The sequence below is a fragment of the Hydra vulgaris genome, chromosome 11, assembly GCF_038396675.1.
Source record: "Hydra vulgaris chromosome 11, alternate assembly HydraT2T_AEP".
NCBI lineage: Eukaryota > Metazoa > Cnidaria > Hydrozoa > Anthoathecata > Hydridae > Hydra > Hydra vulgaris.
This window is the reverse complement of record NC_088930.1, coordinates 15,262,228-15,284,677: the sequence shown is the minus strand read 5'-3', so window position 1 is coordinate 15,284,677 and position 22,450 is coordinate 15,262,228. Positions and strand designations below refer to the sequence as shown.

The following is a 22,450-nucleotide window of genomic DNA, read 5'->3' as shown; positions in this document are numbered from 1 at the left end:
GATTACCTATCTTATTGACTGCACTTGTCCCTTAAACCCATTGTTTCCTAAAGACAACACATTTCTCTTCATCCATTATGTGATAGCTATTGCTAAGAAGGTAAATTTGTATAAAATTGAATTGTGCTTTATTTGAGATAAACCATACTTTATGAGATAAAATTTATTGATTATACTATTAAATTAGGAATACCTTGCGGGTGCACCAGGTACAACAAATCCTTCAGAAAGCTTTGCCTTTTTTTCTTTTTTTTCTGTAAAATTACCCCAAAAATATAAATAAAAGCAATCGTAAAATAACAATAATAATAGTAAATGTATTATAGGTTAAAGTAGTCTAATAACTCTGGCTGCTTATAACGCTGTTTCACTTTTCAAAGTTGACTTAACAAATATTTAGTGTATATTTAGCCATTTAGGAACCAGAACTCTTCTGAATGTCAGAATTCTTTAGATAAATTATTTTTTAATTATTAAACATCATATTTTGCGAACTTTCGCCCATTTTATTGAGGTTTTGAGTCATTCATATTTATTCTATTCAGTGTAGAGAGCGTGATTTTAGACCAATATTTTTTTATCATTGATCAAGTATTGAATTTACTTATATTTACTCAAACCAATCAATGTTTTATTCAAGTTAATTCATATGTGCAATACATTATTCAACTTTTAAAAATAAGATGAGTACACAATGTAAACAAAACTGTTTTACATAAAATGTGGTACTCTGGTCAACAACACCAGACTGCAATTGACTAATAATGCCACATGTTTATTTTCAAATTGAGGTTTTGTATAAATGTGTTGTAATTGCTCTTAAAGCCTGTATATACTGTTACATTTTTTCTTTCAAATTAACTGTTTAAAAAATGAAACAAAAAACCCATATATTTAAATTCTTAAAATAAAATTATTTAAGTTGCTGCGCTAATTGCATCAGTTAGAGCAACATTGACTGTTTAGGAAATACAGTTTCCTTTAAAATGTACTTTTTTACTTTTTGTCTGTTCACAACCTCATTATTAAAATGTTTTTAACTTTAAGATGTATATAACTGCATTCATTGTAACTTAATAAATGCAATGTTGATTTTTCAAATAACTTAACAATCTTTGTGAGGAAACTTGTCAAATAATAGTTTTGTTGTTTTTAGAATGACTAAACCCAAAGTAATAACTATTAGGGCAAAATGGAAAACAGGGGATTTGAAAAAGACTATATTCTGTTAGATTTGGAAATTTGGTAGCGGCAGCATCGCCAGAATATAACATTCCTTAAAGAGCTCTCTGAGACTTATCGAGAAAGGATAGGTCACCAAAATGTAAATTAGGTCAAAAGAGTGATATTCCCGAAACAGTAGAAACTGAGTTGAAGCAAAGAGCATTTTGCTTTTAAGAAATAGGATTTGGTATAACAAGAGTGCAACTTAAAAAATATGTATATGAAATTTGTGCTCAAAATGAATGAAATTGCTGGTACCATTATTACTAGTTTTGAAATTTGATTTTATATTTAGATTTTAAAAAAAATAATCAAAGTAGTTTTTTCCATAAATCTAAATTAAGAAATCAAATTAAAATAACTATACTAATGAAACAAATAATTTCAGGCAAAGATTGGCTAGCAGGACTTCTCCAGGTCCATCCTGATGTTGCTGCCAGGAAATGTGAAAGTTTGAGTTATGGTAGGCTAATGTGATTCAATATGGAAATTGTTCGCAATTTTTACAATCTTGTTGGCAAAGTCTACAAAAAAACTAAATTTGGGACACCATCCTGAATTGATTTACAACATCAATGAATCTGGATTGCAATTAACAATGACAGGCACACTTATAGTAATGGCAAAAAAAAGAGCAAAATGTGTACACACAGCTACTCATGCAGATAGAGGAGAAACTATTACTGTAGTTGCATGTAAAAATGCCACTAGAACCAACTGGATTCCACAGATGAATTTGTATAATGGCAAAAACTCGAAACATAAGTACGGAGATAACTTGTCCCCAGGAAGTATTTTTTGCATGATTCCAAAAGGATATATTACTAAGGAAGAACTTTGTATTTTTTTGCATTTAAACCAGCACTGATTACCAGGAAAAGCTTTATTGATTTTTGACAGACATTGCCGTTATTGCTGTAATAGAGGAAACGGAAAATTAAACATCCATATGCTTTGTCTTCCAGCGCATTGTAGTCATGAGCTTTAACCTCTAGACAAAAGTGTTTTCAAACCATTAAAAACTTACTGGAATGCTGCTATTGATAATTCTGAAGAAACTTTCCTGGACAATGACTGTCTTTTCAATCCTAATATTATCCTGCAAGTAGCTTTTGCTCCCATTAAAACTTCTAATTGCACAAATGTTGAAAATCCTGATGTTTACATGTTTAGTACTTTGGAGCCTTCAAAGCTTGCATCTAGTGTTCTTCAAAGCTTGCATCTAGTGATCTTCAAAGCTTGCATCTAGTGTTCATGCAATAATTTAACCACCTAAAATAATTAGAAAAGTATCAACTAATTAGAAAAGTATCAACTAATTAGAATCAACCTTTTATGCGTATGAAAATTAAAAACCAATTTTCTGTACCTTGCTATGTTATAGAACATCTTTTCAAACTTAGCGTGTTTAGCAACTTTTTCTAGTTTTTCACTTAAATTTTTGTTTACGTTTTTATAGCAATAACGTAAAACAAACGTTAAATCATTTTTTTTTTTTTTTTTTTTTTTTTTTTTGCGCATTTGTTGTATGACAATAATATCTGTTTCATTTTACATAAAGTTTGAGTAATATTTTTTTGTTTTTATAATAGTCTAACAATTTTATACTTAATAATAAATATCAGAAATATGATTGAAATTTTTTTTTTTTTTTGTGGGTAAAAAGAAACAACTAATTATTGAAATTCCGCTACGTTCATGAATTGCAGCGTTTATTTAAAACTTGATTAATTTATTAAATTTTGTAAGATAAATTATTTCATCGATGTTTTTATTCTTTTTACAGAACAAAATTATTTTTTATCCTTAAATGTGCAAGCTGTTCTTGTTGATCGAACTTCAGATGAAAAGTTGAGGAAAAAAATGACTGAAACGCCCGGGTTGAGTCACACAAAAATGATCACAAAACATAATTCGAAAAAAACTCAAAAACCATTGACAAAATAAAGTAAGATTGATAATGATACATTTTGTGATGATTATGGACTCTTTTACAAAAAGAAAAAAAGATTATTGGATTCAATGCGACAAGTGCAAAACTTGGTTCCATGAGCAAAGGAAGCATCCTAAAAAGTGACTTATGCACCTTGTGCAAAGAAGGGTGTACATCATTTAGTTAAAGCGACTAAATGATTAGATTGTAACTATTTGTAATAAAAAGTTCAATAAATAATGATTTTGAATTTTGAATCAAATCTTTAACGTAACAACATTATAAATAGCGAAATATAAAAAAATTTGTGGGTGGCATAATAGGACGCATATGAGGCTTAAATTGCCATTAGTACCTTTCTTTTAAAAAAAGATATTTCCATAAAACTATTTCAGTTAAGAGGAACAAATCTATGATATATCTATAGCTAAACAATCTTACAATTTAATAAAAAAAAGATTTTTTCAAAAATGTAATACTTAGGGGAGAGTGGGGCATGATGATACATGGGGCACCATGAAACATGGTAATTATGGAGGCATGTTAAGAGTTGTAACAATGACTTTCATATAGTGAAACATTTACTACTATATGCTTTGAAAAAAAATTATATCATTTGACATCATTAGGCCTGCACGAAGTTGAAATTTGTGTTTTTTTTGATGACAGAGTAATTTATTAGTTTTTAAAGCTCATAAGTTTTAAAGTACCTTATTCAATGTGTCTATCAATAAGAGACATTATTTTGTAAACTACAATCCATAAGCTTTTTACTTCATTAAACAAAATCATTGAAGAAACAAGTTGATATTAAAAATAATGCGATTGTTTTCTATTAGCAAGTATGGGGTAACTTGATGCAGCATTTATTTTGTAAGCAAATCTAAAAATCATTTCTTTTAATATTTATAGTTGATTTTAAAAAGAATTATGTAAATATAATGCTAGGAGATCCCATTTGGATAGAAAGCCATTATTTATTGATGCTTAACAATGACACTTAAAACGATATATTATCTTGTATTCTGAAATGTGATTTGGACCATTGAATATATTATTTGGGTTAGAAATATTAATTTATTTATATTTCAAATAAAAAATCTGCCTTTTCTGTCTTATACTTTTTATTTACTTTTCAATGATGCTCATAGTGTGTATCAAGGTACACCATGGTTGGGGTACCTTGAAACAAATTTCTAATTTTACTTTAACTAGTCTCACAAGTTATATTTTGGTAATTTATAGAATTTATTTTATGGGTATAAATTCATTCTACAAATTAAACCAATAGCAAAAAAACAAGGCGTATTAAAAAATTTGTTATGAAGCAAAAACCAAAAGTGTGTCATGGTGCCCCACTCTCCCTAAATAATAATAATTAACAAAATGTAAAAGAGTTGCATTATTAAACTACTTTACCCTACATAAAAATAATAACAACAATAACAATAAAGTGATTAACTATAATAAATTATAATAAAATTATTGATTTGTTAAATTAATTATTTATTTTTTAAAATTTATTATTTCTTTCTTAAAACTTACCTGGTTTTTCAGAAGGTTTTCGTTTCTGGAGATTCTTTTTAAATTTATCAAGTTCTTCTTTTTGTTGCATTATATCTGAGAGTTTTCTAAAAATAAAAATGTTAAAAAGTGTTTTCAATAAGCAAGTCAGATAATAAATTATTCAGTTGTGAAATTAGCTTTTAGCATTCCAGAAAAAATACATAGTTTGGTTTTACTTACATTTCAAAATTAATAAAATGAATAATTAAATAAAAAAGAAGAAAAAATCTTTTTTTTCTGTAATCAAGCAGCCATTGAAATTAGAAAAAGCAAGGTTTGCAACCTTATTTTCGGAGGGCATAGAACATACATTAGAATACTGAACTTAGTGCTGACTTTGCTATATATATATATATATATATATATATATATATATATATATATATATATATATATATATATATATATATATATATATATATATTTGTTATTCACCTTTTTAAGGCCGAGAAGGCCACTACAGATGAGGAGGCTACTTAAGAGTGGTTATAACCCTCTCTCAACTCTATAACTCCGAAATACGAACCTTGAGGAACAAGGCCGCTGCGCAGAGAAACAAGTTGAGCGCGGTACTACCAGGAATGTGGTGGGGATCAAACTCTGAATCTCTCGCTTATGAAGCAAGTGCTTTACCACTACACCACTACCGCATTATATATGTATATTATATATGTACATATATATATATATATATATATATATATATATATATATATATATATATATATATATATATATATATATATATATATATATATACATATATATATATATATATATATATATATATATATATATATATATATATATATATATATATATATATATATATATATATATATATATATATATATATTTGTTACACTAAATAAAAAATTTGCTAGCATAAATTATGACTTATCTAATTTATGCTAGAAACTTTCTGGATCTAACATGTAGGAAATAAAAAGTATAAGGTATTTAATAATTAATAATAAAAACATTTTTACAATTAGAATAACTTCACATATAAAATTGGGATGCTACTGATATATAAATCAATAACTGATATTTTTCTCTACTAAAGTTTAAAAAATGTTTGTAGATTTATGTACCAGCTCCTGCTTCACAACTGTGACATCAATAATTAAAGCTTTAAAAACCATCCTCAGAAATGTAATGCTTTTAAGTTAAAAAATGCTACAAAAAAAAAAAATAGAACTATATAAACATTTAACTGCCACCCTAAAAGATCATATAGAAAAATTTTACTCAAACTTTAAAATATATAGCCATGTCTATGTCAAAACAATTTGAACATCTTAATGATGAACTGTTATTCAAACTCCATCTGATAGCAGCAGGAAAAAAACACAGCTCTATAACACTTAAAATAAACAGCAAAAGTTATTTTGATTGATTTTTTGGATAGCACAATGGTTGCTTAATACTTAAATATTCTAATAAAGATTTTTAGATCTTAAATTTTGATTGCTTTTTACCAATAAAAACATTCTTTTTTTTAAAGAAAAAAAAGACCCAGAAAAAGTTTGGCAAATAAAAGTTAATAGCTTTTAGGTTCCATTATTCACTTTTCAAAAATTACTCTTTTAATGTTTTGTGTTAATTCAAAAAATAATAAAAAATCAAATTTTTAATTCACTAGTGACCATACTTTTACAATAGGATTGTTTGAAAAAGTACAAAATTTAAAGAACAAGTAAATTCTTTAAAGTGTTTTCATATTAAAAAAAAAATAATAATAATATTTCTAATTCTTATTACTCAAATGTTTTGAGTCTTAATAAAAAAACAACAAAAAAAAAACTATTTTTAATTTGTCACCAGGTTTACTTAAGTGCTAGTCCATGTCTAGATTGATAAGCAAATTTCAGGTTGTCTGAACACTTAGAATTGCCATTTACATTATTAATCTTATTAACTTAATAATATTAAAAAAATTTGTATATAAAAAATAAAAAATAGTCTACTTGTTTATTTCTATAAAAGCATATCCATCATTCCACTGTTCCACAAATGATGCAGCCTGCCTGCAAGTATATTTCAATGTAAATATGTTTCGATATAAACAAACACACAATATGTATATATACAAATATAAAATATGCACAATATTTAAATACAATATGTAATATGCACAATATACTACTACTAATAATAACAATATTAGTAATAAGGTAGACTAGGGTAAAACAGGATAATACCTAAGGAAAAAACCCTTCTATCAAAATCAATACAAATTTACTTGAAAATAAAAGAATACAACATTGGCAACATTGTAATAAAGAAAGAACACCATAGAATGTAAACTTTTTAATTTATTGAACTTTAAAAAAAATACACAAATACCCCAATTTGCTCCATGCTTAGGGCAAAATGGGGTAATAATGTGTAGTAATGAATATTGCAAACTTATAATAGCAAGTTAGTCATAGCCTAAAATCTATGAAAACTTTAAGGCTAAATATAATTTATAACAGGGCTTAGGTCTAAAATAATATGTTAGTAGAACTACAAGCTAGTAGGCCTACATTAGCCTATGATATAAATAGCCCTATATTTTATATTATTAGCCCTATATTATATATTTGATATATTAGCCCTATATTAGTATATAATACAAAGTATAAAGGCTACTATAATATTATAGGTTTATTTGTCAGTTTAAATAAGCTAGAAGCATTATAGGTGTATAACTCATGATTTAAAAGAAATAGTTGGAGAAAATGAAATAGTTTGGGGAGAAAGGGGTTCTCCCCTTTCTCCCTAAACTAAGCCATTTTATCCTTTTGTTGTGTGACACATTAAAATGCATTATAATCGAAAATGGGTTAATTTTATTGTTAAATTAAAGACCCTATTTGTGGACAATGTCATTTTTCAAATACAATAAAAGCTTTAGTTTAATACTTTAATTATTAAATACTAGTTTCTGAAGTCATATGTCGGAAAAATTAGGCGAATGAGATGCCAAAAATTGTATTTACTTCGTAACAATAATATTGTGTTAAAGGGATCCTAAGAAAAACTAACATTGTTGTTTTACTTGAAGCTCGCATGTTAGTCTGTTGCTTCAGGTCTACAAAATATACACTGCAATCTACAGACTTTATAATTTATTCAAGCGCATTTAATTCCAAAGAGTTTTAGTACTTTAGTACCTCATTGTGTTTTTTTTTTTTTTGAATCAATATTACTTTTTTTGTTTTATTTGTTTTTTTAAAATAAGCATTTATCATCAATTGTATGACTTTCCTACAAATTTTTTAGGAAACAAAAGAATGTTTTTTTAGAAAGCGTGAAAACCAAATAAATTTAAGATTTTTATGATGCACTCTTAAATATAATAAATATATAAAAAAGACGTTGATCACCTTATTATATATTCTAAATATTTTTTCTTTTTATGTAAACAATGTGAACTTTTTTTCTAGTTTATCAAAGCCTTTTATTGCTATGACATTTTTGTTCTCCTATCGAAAATGTTTCTTAACATTACAAATCAAAAAACTAACAATTGACAACAAAAAGTTTTTCATTAAACGATTTTAATTTTAAAATTGACTCGATAATGCAATACTTTTTGTAATCTTGACTAAAAATTGTTCAATTTTAAAAATAAAATAATATAAACAGTGTCTTTTTTTTTTTTTTTAATTTATTCTGTAAAACATATTTTACAGAATAAATTTAATTAAATATTCTTACATTATTAAATAAGAATTTCAAGAGCATTTGTACCCAATTAAAAATTTAGCAAATCAATGCTGTTAATTAAACTTTCATAAAATTAAATAATACAAAATAATTTTTTTTAACAGAATTTAATTAGGATAATAATCCTTTAATAACAGCAAATATAACTCAAAAATAATTTATAGCAAGATGCAGGCTTAAAATATCTGAAATATTGTATTCATATTTTTAATGCAAACTTTGCAAATTTTACAAAATAAAATATCAAAAGAAATTCTATTGTAATTTGTGAAGAAAAAAAAATTCTATAATAATAAGTGACTAAACAAATAATTTAGTAATCTATAATGAAAAAAAAAATAATACATCATAAAAAAAGAATTTCTAGATTTCTTATCGAAATTCTACAATGATGTCATATACTAAAACTCTTTGGAATTAAACGCACTTAAATAAATTATCAAGTCTGTAGATTGCAGCATATATTTTAAAGACTTTAAGCAACTGGTTAACAGAGACAGTAAGCTTCGAGTAAAACAACAATGTTAGTTTTTCTTGGTATACATTTATTATTTTGTTTCACTCAAAAAAATTCAGCCTAAACACTTTTTTTATCATTCTCTTTAACATGAACACAACTTATCTCAGCACTTTGGGATCTCTTTAAGATTAGACTAAAGCTCAAGTTAGAGTTGTCTCGTATTGCCTTACTTTAAATCCAATTCTTTCTGATAGTTTTTGAGGCTCTAAAAGGGGTGTATTTGCTAAACTCCATTTTATAATACCCTGTTTTACCCTAGCTTCTCTTAATACTTAATCATAAATAAAAATTTCTCAACTTTTACCTCACTGTATTAAATTGACCTAATCTTAATCTGTTAGCCATTGTGTGTTCTCTGCATCTTTTTTTTTGATCAATTGTCTAAATTGAAAAGAATTTGTGTTAAACCATATCAAAAAATTATATTGAGAAAAATTCTTGCTAAACCATATTAAAAAGAATGACCATTAATTTTGTTCAAAAGAATTATTTAAATAAGTTATTTTTCATAGTATCTTTTTAGGGGTAACACCAGATTTAAGAACTGTTTTATGGTTTATTATCGAAACAACTTTTTAAAACTAGATAGTTTTAGTTTTTTAATCTTAACTAAAAAGATAATTTTTTTTTTACTTTATTGAAACTTTTGACCTAAATTTTTTGAAATAGTTCCAAAAACTTTTTTTTTGAAATCAAATTACTTTTTCTTTTTTTTAAAATATTTTTATATGTCATAATGAATCATTTTTCTTTTTTTTGATGCCTAGGGTAAACCACTTTTAGTAAAATATCAAACCAGAGGAAACCAGAGGAAAACCAGAGGAAAGAACACACCTCTGCTAGATTATGTTTCATTGGTATAAAACAATATTTATGGCTTTCAACCTCTAAAAAGCCAGCACAAAATGTCAAGAACTTTGACAGTTTGTGTAATTGACATTTTTATTCCAGCAGCTAGAAGTTATAAACAGCCAACAATAATTAATACAGAGAAAAAAATTACTTGACTTATTAAAAATTCTTTAATGAGCTCCACACTTCTCTCATTCTTTTCTTTCATTTTTTTTTCATTTGCAAGCAATCCATTTGCTTGTTGTTCGAGACGGCTTATTTCCCTTCTTAATTCTTCTAAATTTCCACTATCAACAATTTTGTTATTGTCCGGCTGTTTTACAGCTGATCCTGTAACCTGTTTATAGAAGGTCAATCATATAATAATCCTTTAAAAGTTTGAAAAAAAAAAGTATTTAAATAACTTGTTTTTAAAGAAAAATACTACATTAAACAACATATATGAAATAATGAATCCAATACCTCATATACTGAGATACAGACCACATAAATATTGGGTAGTTTTTCTGGTATTAAACACCAGTATTTAAGAGTTACTGTTACTCTGTATTTCTGTTCCTTGTTACTGTATACCTGTATTTCTGTTTTTGAATCAGCAAGCCTTCCTGGGAAGCGCGTGCGGTTGCACACCTTGTTTGTGCACATTTAAAGTAATTTTTTTAAAACACTGGCCACAGCAGTTTGCACCTTTTAACTTTTTAAGCGTTTCAATAATTCATGGCAAAAAGCTAAACTTATCTACTAAAAAAAAAAAAATTCTAAAAAAAGGAAATAAAATTGTAACGAAATATCAAATTTTATTTAAATAAGCTAGAAAAATTTAATCATATGAAAAAAGGTTTAAAAAAAAAAAGGAATTTTTTTAATAGGGTGGTTATTATTTTTAGCTACCAAATTCGATACAAGTTTTTTTTTTTTTTTTTTTTTTTTTTTAAATTAAGGTTTTACAATAAATTGTGAAGGCATAAACTGCCTGTCAACCTAATTATATAATACTTGACAATTACAGAGTTTGCATAACTAATAGAAAATAAAATGTGGATTAGTCATAGAGAAGCCATTCATTTTTTAGATGATTGTCTAGAAGAAGTTTAAACGTTTTTAAAGATAACGCTGATACAATGTGATTAGGAAGAGAGTTCCATTTATTTATTATTCTTAGAGAAAAAAAATTCATACGTAAATTTAACCGCGAAGATTGTTTTTTTAGTTTATATATATGACCACGAGTAATAAATTTACTATCTATTTCAAAAAGACTTCTGTCACTATTGTTGTTTTTGCACCATTTGTAGACGTTGATTAGGTCTGCACGAAGTAGCCTGTATTTTACAGTTGTCATATTTAATGCCAACAATCTTTGTTCATACGGTAGATCCTGTAATCCATTGATTCATTTCGAAGCTCTTCTTAACACATTTTCTAGTTGCCGTTTGTCTTTGAGAAGTCCAGGGTTACAGATTGATCCACAGTATTCTAGGTGAGGGCGGACTAGTGCTGAAAATAGTTTTTTGAAGGATAATAAGTCTGGATATGATGTAAATGTTCTTTTTATTAAGTTAAGGTAAATATATTTTATAACAATTAAACAATTAAAAATTTTGATAAGCAATTTATTCACAATTTTTATCAGCACAAATAATTAAGAAACTAATTTGCTCTGCACACTAGAATAATAAGAAATTTTGTTAAATTTCTTTCTTATGTTTTTTTGTTTTCACGCCTTTTTGCTTTTAAAAATGTTTTTGCTATATATGACATTTTTTCTTATTACTTATATAGTAGAAAAAAAAAGAAAAGAAATTTATTTGTTTGTTATTTATTTGTAAAAAATATTATTTGAATAATAAGCGTGTAATAATGAAAATAAATAAATAAAAGGTTTCTTTTATAAATGTATTTACCACATTTGATGCCTGTTTAAAATGTCTACATTTGATGCCTGTCTAGAGATAATGAACATAACGATTGCTCAGTTAGAAAAATTTATTTAAAAACTTTTTATTTAAAAAAATCTATTTAAAAACTTAAAAAAAAGTTTTAAATTGCTCATAAAAATTTTGTTAAAAAAGTTTAGTAAATTATAAAGCACTAGCCCACAAGCTCTGGAGCATTGTCAATAACAATTGTTCATCAGGAAATAAACTATCAATGGGGGTAGTGAAAACAACCAAATATTTTATATATGAATATTATTATTAATGACTCTACATGAAAAACTTGTTAAAAAAAAATTTTTTTTTTAGAGATAAATAGGAATTACTTTTCTTGCTTTCCTGTGCATTGATAAAAACAGTTAAGTTTAGCAAAAACATTTGAAAAACGAATTTCAAAATTGTCCAAATTTTTAGCGCAAATAATAAAGTGTTTCCTTAATATACTGACTGACAAAAGTTGCAAATAAATTGTATATTAAAAAATGTTTTTATCTTTGCTATATTCTTATCTGCTTTCCCCCTCAACTTGCATCAACTTTGGTAGTGGAAAATAACAAACACATTAAAAAAGAAAACAAAAACAGTAATTGAAGTATGTAATTTTTTTAAAGGGATCCCCAAGTCCCAAGACAAGTTGTGTTCATTCATAGATAAAAATTAGAAAACAAGTTAAAAGTTAATTAAACTTTCCAAAACAATTTATTAAATGAGATATTAACAAAAGCATTTGTTTAGCCATTGTGCTTCCGGTTGAGAGCCTAATTTTAGGCTCTAAAATTTACAGCAAATTAAGGCTCTAAATATAGGCTCTAAAATTTACAGCAAATATTTTTTTAAAAACACCGCTCTCAGCGGTGGTTTTAAAAAATATTTTCTGTAGCATGTTTTTATTTTTTGTTCAACGTATCGTTAAGTGTTTGAGTTAAATAAACTAGCATAATAAAAATAGTAATTTAGGCGAAGCAAACTTTAAAATACACAAGATGAATATTTTTCTTAGGGAATAAGTAATCAATTTTTTTATATACAGCACTAAGTACAGTATAATCCAACATGGCTAAATTTTGAAAGATTTTTAAATCTTTATTTTTTTTTATAAATTGAGGAAACCGTTTTAAAAATGATTTTATATATATTTTTAACTTATGTTTATAATAATTTATATTTCTACTTCAAGAAATCGTTTTTTAAATGATCTAATATATACTTTTTAATATCAATTATATATATATATATATATATATATATATATATATATATATATATATATATATATATATATATATATATATATATATATAATTGATATTAAAAACTTTAATCAGATATTTTTGTTTAGCCGCTAAAGGGAAAACCCTTTCAATTTAAACTTGATTTAAGTTTTTTGAAAGAAACAATTTTGTATTGACGTCAAATATAAGCGCATTAATCAGATATGATTTAAAAAATAAAAATAGTCAGAGCCGGAACTTTCCTTCGCCAGAAACAAAATGGCGTTAAAAATCTAAAAAATTTTTGTTAATATATTAATAATTTGTTGTGGAAAGTTTAATTAACTTTTAACTCATTTTCTAATGTTTATCTACGATATAAATACAACTTGTCTCGGCACTTGAGGATCCGTTTAACAAATTTTTCTTTTTTTAATTTCCAACTTTTTAAAAATTTATTTTATTTAGATATTTATTTTGTATACTTTTTGTTTCCTTTTTTTGAGTATTGTTTTTTTATTCTATGTAGTTTCGTGTAGCTTTTTTTTGCCACAAATTCTTAAAACGCTTACTATATAAAAACAAGGTCAAGTTTTCAAAAAACATTACTTTAAATGTTGACGAACAAGGTTTGCGATCGTCCACCTTGTTCGTCCGTACTTCTAGAAAAGCTTGAATCAGCGTTGCTTTTTTTTCGCAACTTAAACATTTTTATCCTTTATTATCTATTGAAAAAAATAAACGAGTACCTACCTTTGTAAGTGTATTAAACAATAGTCGATATACATATTATATTACACTGAGGTAATAAAAATTATAAATATACATGTTTCTGAAAGCATGTAAGAAAAAAATATAAAAAACAACCTTTACTAATTTAGTTTTAAGTTGTTTTTTTTTTATGTTAAACCATCTCCCCAAGGCCACGAAGGCCACTTAGTCAAAGAGGTTGAGAGAGAAAACTACTTAAACTGTGGTTTCAACCCTCTCTCAATTCTAAAACACGAACCTTGACTAACAAGGCTGCTGCGCCAAGAAACAAGTTGAGCACAGTAATACCTGGGACATGGTTGCAGAATAAAAAGGTTTACAGTACAATTTATTAAATATTTACAAAATATTATTTACAGTACAATTCTTAAAAATTATTTTACAATAAACTTTTTGTTAAGTTTATCAAAACTAAACTATAACATTTTTTAAATATCATAAATATCAAAATTTAAATCTAATAAATACACTTATAAGCCAGAATATTGGTTGGTTCATTATTCAAATGTTGAGATGAAAGTTTAACATTTTTCATTTTTTTCCATTCAACAATTAATTACAAAGGTCTGCAACTTTATTTTCCCTTTGAAATAAGAGTTAATTCCTATGTTTTTTTGGTTGTTGGATTTGGGAAAATCATCAAAAAAAAATTCCATCACATAAGGTTTTTCCACAAAATGCAAAATACTGTGGGATTGCATTTTAGGGTGTCTCAAAATTTTTTTTTTCAAAAATCAAAATATGGAAAAGTTCAATCATTATCATTATGTATTAATAGCTTATAGTGAAAATTTCAGTCTCCCAAATCAAGTCTAAGGTAAAGAAGGTGGTTTTAGACAACTTCTATATAATAGAATTTTTCCTGAATATTATATTTTAAAAGTTACAAATACAGATGGTTCTAAATTTAAAACACTCACAAAACACTGGTTTTGATTTAAAATATGTCTAATAGAATAAGGAAAATACAGATTTTGTGTGAAAATTTTATTTTAGATAATGATTCTAAATTGAATTGAAAAGCAACAAAAACGTGATGACAGTGTTGTGATACTTATTAGATGTTCTGCAGGTACTTCTTTGAACTTCTTTATAACTTTTTTGGATACTTGCTGTCTGTTTTTATGGACAACCTAGAAAATAATAAAAAAACTTAAAAAGGCAGGCTATTTTGTAAAATAATTAAGTAATCTAAGCATTAAAATTCCAAGTATTTGAAATTAATAATTTAGTTTATTAAATAAAATGATATGGAAATACTTTAAACAGTTTTACGGACATTATTGTATAGCAGCGTGTACATTGGGTGGGGTAAGGGGTTGTTAGGTGTAAATTATTAGGTGCAATTGACTTCTTTTTTGTTACTAAAAATAAGCATGATATGTGTTTGCTATTTTAAATTGCCTGATTTTTCAAAAACGACCCCATCCCCCTAACAATTTACACCCTACAGGTCTGTATAATAATATTTAGTAATTACCCGAAGAGTATCCTGAAGTCTATCAATATTATGAGTCCTTCCAATAAAGTCTTGGATCAGCTTTATGCGATGTTTTGCGCGATCATTTACCACTGCAAGCTGATTTGCACAAGCAGAGAACTCGACTTGAACTTTTTGTTATACCAAAAACAAGTTCCATGACATGAGACACATGTCTCTCATATACGTGATGTCTGCACATTAGCCAGAGAACAGGCCTCCCAAAAGCATGCACAATAACATTCCTTATTGCTCCATTGATCTTTCCTGTGTTGCTAGCTATGGTGTCAGCATACACCTCAATGATTTGATCTGATAGCTCATAGTATTCGAGAATACTTTGAATGGCTATAGCCTGGTCGCTTCCCTTGGAGCTTTTAATTTTCAAAATGCCAAGCATAAAATCTAAACAATCAGCTTCAGGAGAAGAAACACTTATAGCCATTTTTTTATGACTTGTAGAAATTGGTTCTTCACTGTTTTACTGCCTCACAATTTTAGTGTCAAAGTGAATCACTAGCTTTTAAGCCTCTTACTTTGTCTATGTTCTGCTCTCGAATGATCTGGGCTTCTGACTCTATTACAGTGTGTGCTTTCCTGGTCAGAGTTGATGGTCAGAGTTGATGGTCAGAGTTGATCTTGAGATCTTTAACTCCTCAATGTTAATACCCCAGCTTTATAAAGAGACGTAAACAAACAGGTTCCTGGTCAAACAATAATACCACATCTTGTCATGATTGGGATCCAATTGTTTAGGAGCTCATCCATACTTAGCTGAAAACTAACTTTTACTTCGCCTGAAATCTTTCAGGTCTTTGTAGGAGGCATAAAAGCTTTGTCAGAGTCTGAAAGGCTATCACTGTCTGTCTACCAGGAAACTTTAAACTCTCTTTGTTCTAGTTCTTCTACTTTCCTTTTATTCTTTTCCTCTTCATTTTGCTTCATATTGCTAATCATCTTGTGAGTGCATTTTTTCCTCCATTATTCTTATTTTCTGCACAGCCAAACAAGCATTTTTTTGAAATGTGATATCAATACCTGCCATCTTGACAATCTTTTAAGGCAGTGCTTTAGGAATTCAATGTCCTCTTTTCGAGCCTTTTTGTTCCTCATTGGATCAATCTTTATCAAGTTAAAGATGTTGGCCTTATGAATTGGGAATAAGAAGTTGCTTTGTAAAAATGTCAAATGGTTATATACAAATAAATAGATAAAATTCAGAAATTTTTCAGATGTTACCTAGTTTCTTATCTAATGTTGAGCCAATAAAACTGTCTGAAAATTTCTCCAGTCGTTGCAAGTCAATTTGGAGCAAAGCTTGGCAGCGGAAAGCCTAACAAATAAAACTGTCTACGCTTTCTTGCAGCCTGTCTCAAATCTTCAGCTGGCTCTAGTATTGTATTGTGGCATTTTTTTCCTGAAACAATTGTCTGAAAATATAGCTAAATATATACATTTAGCTATAATTTCAGACAATAAAATATAATTTATAAATATATTATAAATTTATATATATTTATAAATTTATAGTATAATATATAGCTTACAGTACAGTAGTTTCATAACAGCAAATAATACTATTAAAAAATACTTTTTTTGCCAAGCAAAAAAAAAAAGTGTATCATAAATAGCATACACATGTTATTTTACATTATAATTATCTACACTTAACAAATTATTTGAAAAAAGTCTCTTAACAATTGAAAATAAACTTTAACGAAATGAAAACTTACTTTTTAAGTAAAACTTTCATATGCCTGCGCACATCTTTAACTTAAAATTTTAATGTTAGGAGAATTAGCAAACAAATCTCTTTTTTTTTTTTTTAATGTCTTATTAAAACTCTTTATTACATTATTTTTATTTTTTAATGATTTTTGATATGTATTATAAATTAAAATATGTAAATAACTAAAAAATATTTATATAAATAACTTTAATAAAGCATTTAAATAAATAAAAGAATGTGTTTGCTAAATTCTCCTAATATAAAAATTGTTACTACAAAATAATAAATTCGCAATATATTATTCTACTATATTGAAATTGTCTAAAACCATCTTCTTTACCTAGTTGATTCGAAAGGCTGAATTTTTCACTATAAGCTACTAATACATAATGATAACAATTGAACTATTCCACATTTTGATTTTCGAAAAATTTTTTTACTTAATCTTACCAAAGGTGCAAAACGGGGTTTATTGCCAAAAAATATATTTTTTTATTAATTCCAACTTATTATAAGACTAAAACAAAACATTTAGTAACTCATGACAATAAAATAAGTCAGCGTTGAATCATATATATCACAATTTTTCATAGAAAGTATGAAAAATCTTGATATATACAGATGCCTGAATCCCTAAGGTTTATTCCCAAATGAAATTTGAGAATTCACAAAGAACTCTTAAACTCCCTTCCATACCCTTTCATTTATTTATTTCTGTTCCAACTTTCGTAAGGTGCGTTTCAAAAATGACTTCAAGAGGTTGTATAAATTCTTTTGAGAGTTTTGCTATATTTGTGGTGGATTTGTAGAGAAAAAATAACAAAGAAATATTACTGATTTTGTTGAAAGAGAGTTTCTGGCATTTTTCAGTGTGAAGATAGGGTGGTGTGAAGACTGGGACAAATCTTAGGCCCCACATGGAGTTTGCTTAAGGTATGTTGAAGGATTTAGAATGTGGTCAAAAGGTAAAGTTAAATCTTTTTTTTGGTGTTCCTATGATCAGGAGAGAGCCTTTAAGCCACAGTGATGACTGCTACTTTTGTTTGTGCAATATGCAAGGGTATAGTACCAAAAATAAAAAACAAATTTGTTACCCAAACATGGGTTTGGCATGCCTCCCAGCCCCTCACGGACCTGGCATTCTTACACCATAAGCACCCTAAAGCCTAGACAATTTGCCATCATCAGGAAGTGAAGCAGAAGAAAGTTCTAGTGACAAGTTTCAAGTAGGCAACTCCAGCAGACCCAACAATTTTATCAAGCTGAAATAAATGACCTGATCCGAGATATGGGACTCCTGAAAAAATCTGCTCTCTGGATCCAAAAACTCCAGGTTTTCTCTTGCAGTCTGGATCCAAAAAAATCTGGATCCAGACTGTAAAAGAATACCTGGAACTTCTTTTTTGACAACTGAAACTTCTTTTGCTTGGTATAGAAATAGAGAAAAACATTTTAGGCCATATTTTTCTCAAGACGATGAACTAGTCTATTGTTGCAATAATTAATGGTTTAATGTGCACATTCAAAGTTCAATAGCTACAAATTGGAGACTGTTTATTGATTCCTCAAAAGGAAATATAAAAGCGTTTTACTTCACAACGAGAATAAGTACGCATCAAAGCCTATTGGTCATTCGTGCATTTGAAGGAAACTTATGGTAACTTGGCATTGATCTTAGATAAGTTAAAATACAAGGAATTCGAGTGGACAGTTTGTGGGGATCCTAAAGTAATTTTTGTGATACTTTAACGGCAAGGTGGTTACACAAAATTTCACTGCTTTCTTTGTGAATGGGATATTTGTTAAAGCTAAACAGGAAATGTGGAAAAAAGATGATTAAAAGTTGGAGAAAAATATACACTTTGAATCTTTGGTTGATTCTATAAAAGGTCCTCCTACCACTGCTCCATATCAAACTTGGCATGATGAAGCCATTTGTGAAGGCAATGCGAAAAGATTGAAAGACATTTAAGTACCTTTCAAGTATGTTTTCTCGTCTACCTGAAACAAAGCTGAAAGAGGGAACTTTTGTTGGTCCTGACATTCGTAGGCTGATGAAAGATAACAACTTTGAAAATGTGATAAATGATGTTGAGAGGTCAGCATGGAATTCTTTTGTAGATGTAGTTATGGTGTTTCTAGGGAATTAGAAGGACTTTGAAAATATCGTAAAAAATATGTTGTGCAATTTTAAAAATCTGGATGCTCAATAAGTTTTAAACTCCAATTTTGAACTCCCATTTGGATTACTTCTTGGAAAATCTTGATGCAGTTAGTGAAGAGCAATGTAGATGTTTCACCAAAATATGAAGGAAATGGAGAGAAGGTATCAAGGTTGATGGGAAACAAATATGATGGGCAACTTCTGCTGGATGCTGCATAGAAAAAATACAATGTCCCACAAAAGAAAAAGCACAAAATGAAGCTTCGAAACATTTTATAAACACTTATAATTGTAAATAATGTAAACAAAATATTTTATGATTTAAAATTAATTAAATTTGTATAATTTTATGACTTTTTTTTCTTTTGAACATTCTCTACAGAAGTAGTGTAAGGGAGGTTATGCCATTTTAATTTCCACTTTGCAGAAAATCCTTACGTGATGGGTTGAAATGAACCACATTCTTAAATTCAGCATACCAAAATACATATAATTCACTCATTACTATTTAAAAAAAAATTAAAAATTTCAATTTGCCTGTTATGGAACTAAACAATTATTAAAATTTTGGATTATAATTTAAATGAAAAAAAGTTCAGTACTATTTATAACTAGTTCTCGACTATTCTAAAGATTTGTAACATATCAAAACGATGGATAGCAAACATATAACTAGTTCTTGACTATTCTAAAGATTTGTAACATATCAAAACGATGGATAATAGTTACATAAACTCAAAGATTTAAGGATTGATAAAGTTCAAACAACGTTTAAAAATTTTTAGAAATGGAAAGTGCTAAAATTAAGGTTAACAGAAAAATTTAAGAATTTAATGAAAAATGATCAGACAAAGCTATATTAAAATGAATGTTGGTAGATGTAACCATGAAATATAATCATGTGCTCAATAAAGAGAATAAGAATATCTAAATCTATTCTTGAGTCTTTAATACAAGGGGAGGGGAGGGGTTTTAATAAGAGGGGAGGAAAAAATATTAGCCAAGATCTAATAAATGGGTGGGAGGTGGGGGTTATTAAAAGGAAGGGGGGTTGGGAACTTTTTCATGTTACAATTTTAAGTATTTTTTATAAAAAAATTCAGTCTATAAATCCAAACTAATATTTTTTACAAAACACACATAAAACACACATTTAATTCTAGCATGGCTTGCGGTCTTAATAAGCTTAGGGTGGGTGGGAAAATTTTCCAAAAATAATAAATGTCCCCCATAAATGTGGAAAGCAAAATGTTCCCAACAAGTTTATGACTTTCTTTTACCTATTTAAACAACCATTTTGAATCTGAAAGTTTTTTCTGCTTGTGTAATATTCATAAGTTGTGATACCAGGTAGAAAAATTTATGTATAAACTTTTTTTTTTTTAAACTAATGGAGATAAAGATTCAAACAAATAAACCAAATTTTGTTGACAATAATTTAAAAAATTGTTACATAATTTTTTTTACCTTTTCTTTATTTATCTTTATTATTGATCCAAATTGTTTAACTTTTTTTTTTTTGGATTGTAAAAGAAAATAAACCCAATTTGGCCTTAAAAAAGTAACTTTAATTGATTCTTTGAATACTAGTTTTAATACTGGTATCCTAGAATTAGAATTCTATATTAGTGAAATACCATTGTTGATTTTCCTACAGGTATTAGATTCACTTTTTCTCTATGAATACAGTTTATATAGTATAAATAAAGAAACAGAAATAAAGATAAACATTAAAACTTACATTAGCATCTGTTGGCAAATTATCAGTCTAGAATACAATATAATGTAATAGTTAATAAAAATATAAACAAAAACAAACTTTGATATAAATTCTGACACCATTTTTCATATAAATAAAGATACCATTTCTAATCAATAATAAAAGGATGGATTTTGTTTTTAACATAAAATTATCATTTTGATAAATGATTAAATTTATTAGGTTCTAAATTTTAAGGTAAAAAAATTTCACACAACAACAAAAGACATTTAAAACAACTGTTACATACCCTTTAAATATATATTTTTAAATGTTATTTACATCTTCAAGGAAAACCATGGAGAAAAGTGAGGCTTGACCTGGAATTGTTGAGAGGGAATAAAATATTCTATGCCAGCCTGAATAAAAGAAGTTATGTAAGAAGCACAAATGTCTGCAGGAAGACGAAAGATTTCTACCCAAGAGCAATCAAGAAGAAAATCACAGAAAGAGTCCTAGTCAGCTTTAAGGTAGTTGTAAGTGATATGATGTTAGGGGGATTCTAATGATGAAGAAGAATTAGATAATAGTTTTAGAGAGATCAAACTGTAATCAGAAGCACCTAAGGGTAAATGTGGAGAAACTGACTAGGATCAGAAACAAGACATAAGTCAAGTAGAGAAGGTAAATGATTTGGGTTGTCTGGAAAGCAAGTTGGAAAGTTGACTATTTGAGTTAGAGATTGAAAAAGGCAAAAGTTGAAGGCCATAACGCCTGCAGAGTCACTGACACTAGAGCCAAGCTATTCAGTGTGAATAAAGTCACCGAGAACAACGATATTAGCTGATGGATAAAGAGAGAGGGCTTGGTCAATATGATCAGAAATAACATCAAAAAGAGCGCAGTCTTGAGGTTAAGGAGAGCGAAAGATTTCTATAGAACAAAGAGAAAGGCAATAGAGTTAAGTGGTGCTAAACGAAAGCACATGAAAGAATAGTATGTGGATTCAAACCTAGTTTCCTGACAAATGGGTGAATTCTTATGAATGTAAATGCCCACGCCAAGCATGTGACTATTGGAGTCTTCACGAATTAGAGGAAGATAACCATCAACACTAAGATCGCAAGATGAGACAGCTGAACTCAAATTAGTCTCACAAAGAACAAGATCTGGTGAACTTTGCAAGAGATAAGACTCAACAGAAGAAAAGTTACTTTAAAGAATACAAATATTAGTGAATGATAGGTTTAGAGAACTTGGTGATGACAATGGTTTTTTGTGTTTTATAGTTTTTGGTACTTTATTCATTTTTAAATTTGTTAAAGAACTTGACTCAAAGCATAGATAGTACTCAGTACACTATTTAATAACCCAAGCAATTGCCTCATTACTATTAATAAACCCTAAGCCATAACAAAGGGCTCCAAATGTGGCCTTGACAATGCACACCAAAAATACAAACAGGGACACCACCCATGCGCAACGTGGCACTGTTAATACTTTGATATTTTTCAGCTGTTGATGGAATCAGCCTCTCTGAGAGCTACCACAGAGTTCAGGAAACCTGACTACCAGCCGGCCTCAAAACCATAAAATTGAGTTTTACAGTTGTACCCTCAGAAGATAATAGAATGAGTTCCCTAGTCA

General features: G+C 27.7%; 1 protein-coding gene across 5 annotated transcripts in view; it reads right to left on the bottom strand.

The window, feature by feature from the left end:
- LOC100211425 (serine/threonine-protein kinase tousled-like 2) overlaps positions 1 to 22,450 on the bottom strand; it is a 65,360-nt gene that overhangs the window by 26,035 nt on the left and 16,875 nt on the right. For all 5 annotated transcript variants that reach the window (XM_065810236.1, XM_065810237.1, XM_065810234.1 and 2 more), the window contains 6 exons: positions 20,846 to 20,872; positions 9,964 to 10,149; positions 9,265 to 9,341; positions 6,694 to 6,753; positions 4,703 to 4,788; positions 194 to 254 (listed from right to left, as the gene is read on the bottom strand). In XM_065810236.1, coding sequence (XP_065666308.1) covers positions 194 to 254; positions 4,703 to 4,788; positions 6,694 to 6,753; positions 9,265 to 9,341; positions 9,964 to 10,149; positions 20,846 to 20,872 — 497 coding nt within the window. The remainder of the gene's footprint in view (positions 1 to 193; positions 255 to 4,702; positions 4,789 to 6,693; positions 6,754 to 9,264; positions 9,342 to 9,963; positions 10,150 to 20,845; positions 20,873 to 22,450) is intronic.